Source organism: Emiliania huxleyi (genome assembly GCF_000372725.1).
Source record: "Emiliania huxleyi CCMP1516 unplaced genomic scaffold EMIHUscaffold_2760, whole genome shotgun sequence".
NCBI classification, from domain to species: domain Eukaryota; phylum Haptophyta; order Isochrysidales; family Noelaerhabdaceae; genus Emiliania; species Emiliania huxleyi.
This window is the reverse complement of record NW_005199961.1, coordinates 1-2,289: the sequence shown is the minus strand read 5'-3', so window position 1 is coordinate 2,289 and position 2,289 is coordinate 1. Positions and strand designations below refer to the sequence as shown.

The 2,289-nt window shown below is 61.9% G+C and overlaps 1 protein-coding gene across 1 annotated transcript; it reads left to right on the top strand.

Annotated features, from left to right (window-relative positions):
• Positions 1-1,687: 1,687 nt before the first annotated feature.
• EMIHUDRAFT_254815 (hypothetical protein) lies at positions 1,688-2,133 on the top strand (the record flags this gene model as incomplete). The annotated part of the gene is made up of 2 exons (XM_005776598.1): positions 1,688-1,777; positions 1,930-2,133. The coding sequence occupies 2 exons, from the start codon at positions 1,688-1,690 to the stop codon at positions 2,131-2,133; spliced, it is 294 nt and encodes a 97-aa protein (XP_005776655.1).
• Positions 2,134-2,289: the final 156 nt, after the last annotated feature.

The following is a 2,289-nucleotide window of genomic DNA, read 5'->3' as shown; positions in this document are numbered from 1 at the left end:
ATAGCGACGATCGTTACGAAATGTTGCGTGACCGGGAGCTCTCCAAGCTGTCTTTTGGGTGGTAAGAATTTTTCGCTTGAACGCTCTCTCACGCCCTGTGTGGTGGCGGGGTGTCGTCCTCCCATCCCTCCCTTGGGTTGTCCGTTTTCTTTCTTTCTTTCTTTGCCCTGGTTGCAGCGAGAATCGGCGAGGGACTGCGAAGGGAGATAGAAAGAGGCAGACGACCAAGGGTTAGGGTAGGCGAGGGCTACCGGTAACACCACCACACTCACTTCCTTAAAATCCCTGTGTGGTGGCGGCGTGCCGTCCTCCCATCCCTCCCTTGGGTTGTCTGTTTTCTTTCTTTCTTTTACGCCCGTGCTTGTTTTTCTTTCTTTCTCCAAGGGTGGGGGTGAGGGCGGCAAGCGCATCACACCCCTCTCCTTAAAATCCCTGTGTGGTGGCGGCGTGCCGTCCTCCCATCCCTCCCTTGGGTTGTCTCAATCCTAGAGCAGCCTCGCTCTCAATCCTAGAGAAGTCGAAAGGATTGTGAGCAGCACTCCTCGCAATCGTAGCATCTCTGTACGATTGCTAGCACCTACGCTCGCAATCCTACATCTTCTAGGACTAAGAGCAGCTCCGCTCCCAAGGTGACTGGTGACGCCTACGACTACTAACTACCTGGCGCGCTCTCGCAATCCGAGCAAAGTCTAGGGTTGCGAGCAGCACGGCTCACAATCCTAGCAACATGCCTCCGATTGCGAGCAGTAGCGCTCGCAATCCTACATCTTGATTCTTGTAGGACTACGAGCGGCGGCGCTCACAATCGTACCCAAGATCCCAAGGATTGCTAGCACAGGAGGGCTCACTGTTTGGATTATAAGGCCGAGACCGTCCCGGCGCGCTAAAAAACGCTCGCGGCTGGAGCGATTGGGAGCGCCCTCTGTGCGCTGAGGATCAATCCTTCCTTTGATCTTTGGTACCGGTCGCGACGAGCGGCAGGCGAGGGTCGTGCCGGTACCGACGTGACAGGACCGGGCACTCCTCTTGCGTGAGCGGCTTTGTAGAGTGCCCTTTGCCCTGGCCAATGAACGGCTCAAAAATACCCGCCTCGGACGGGCTGGACGGATGGTGCAGAGAAGCACCGCCTCACACAGAGGCCGGCGCATTAACGGCGGAGCGCGCCATCCCCTCGGCCAGCTGCGGAGAGGAGGCGGTAAGGACAGGCACACGAGCCATCGACTCGAACTTCTGCTGCGCCGCGGGTGTGGGTAGATGGTGATGTCCGCAACAGGCAGGCTCTTTGAGGGTTGCCGACATGGAGCAGCCTTGCTCCTCTTGTACCACTCTGCCCACTGCAACAACCCGGCCCGGGCAACCCTTGAAAAAAACGTATTTCCTTTCTTTTGGGGGGTCCTGACTTCTGTGGGCACCCTACCTCTGGGGATTGCGTGCGCGTGAGGCGGTGCTTCTGCACCATCCGTCCGACCCGTCCACGGCGGGTATCTTCGAGCCGTTCATTGACGAGGGTAAAGGGCACTCGGCAAAGCCCTGCCTCGTCGTGCTCCTGCAGAAAGAAAGAAAGAAAACAGACAAGCCAAGGGCTGCAAGCCTCACATCCAGGGCCGGGGAACTGAGAAGCGCACCGCTGCTCCCAACATTTTTTTACTCTTCACACAAAGCCATGGTGTGTGAGAGCGCGCCACGTATGCCCGACGATTGGCACACTCCGCCCAGCGCGCCGCCGTCCGCTTCCTTGAAGCGCCCTGTCAGTCTGCAGCCGGCGAGCCCCCGTGCGGTGCACGCTGTGCGGCATCGCGGCACAGCACTGCCGCAGCGCAGAGATGTAGCGCAGGGTGGCTTGGCGAGCCCACCCCGCCACGTATGCCCGACGATTGGCGCCTCTCGCGTGCAAGTCCCACTCCGCCTCCCCTCCGCAACCCCTCCCAGGCGGGCGAAGGGCAGGCTGGCGGCACGCTGACCAAGCGGCCCGGCACCTCGGGTGGTGGCGGGGCCGCCAAGGGCCCCGCAAGCGGCTCTGTCATGGCGCGCAAGGCGGCGGCCAGGCGGCCGACGGCTCGCTCGGGCGGCGGCGGCAATGGGGCGGGCATCCTGCGCTTCTACACTGATGACGCGCCGGGCCTGAAAATGTGAGCGCCCTGCCTGCCCTGCTCTGCTCTCGCTGGCTCTGCGCCCGCGCTCGCGTCGTGCTGCTCCTCTGGCTGTGCCCTCTCGCTGAGGGCAAGCGCGCGCGCCAGTCTGCCGCTCTCGCCGGCCTGCACCGCACTCTGGCTGCGCCCGCTCGCGCAG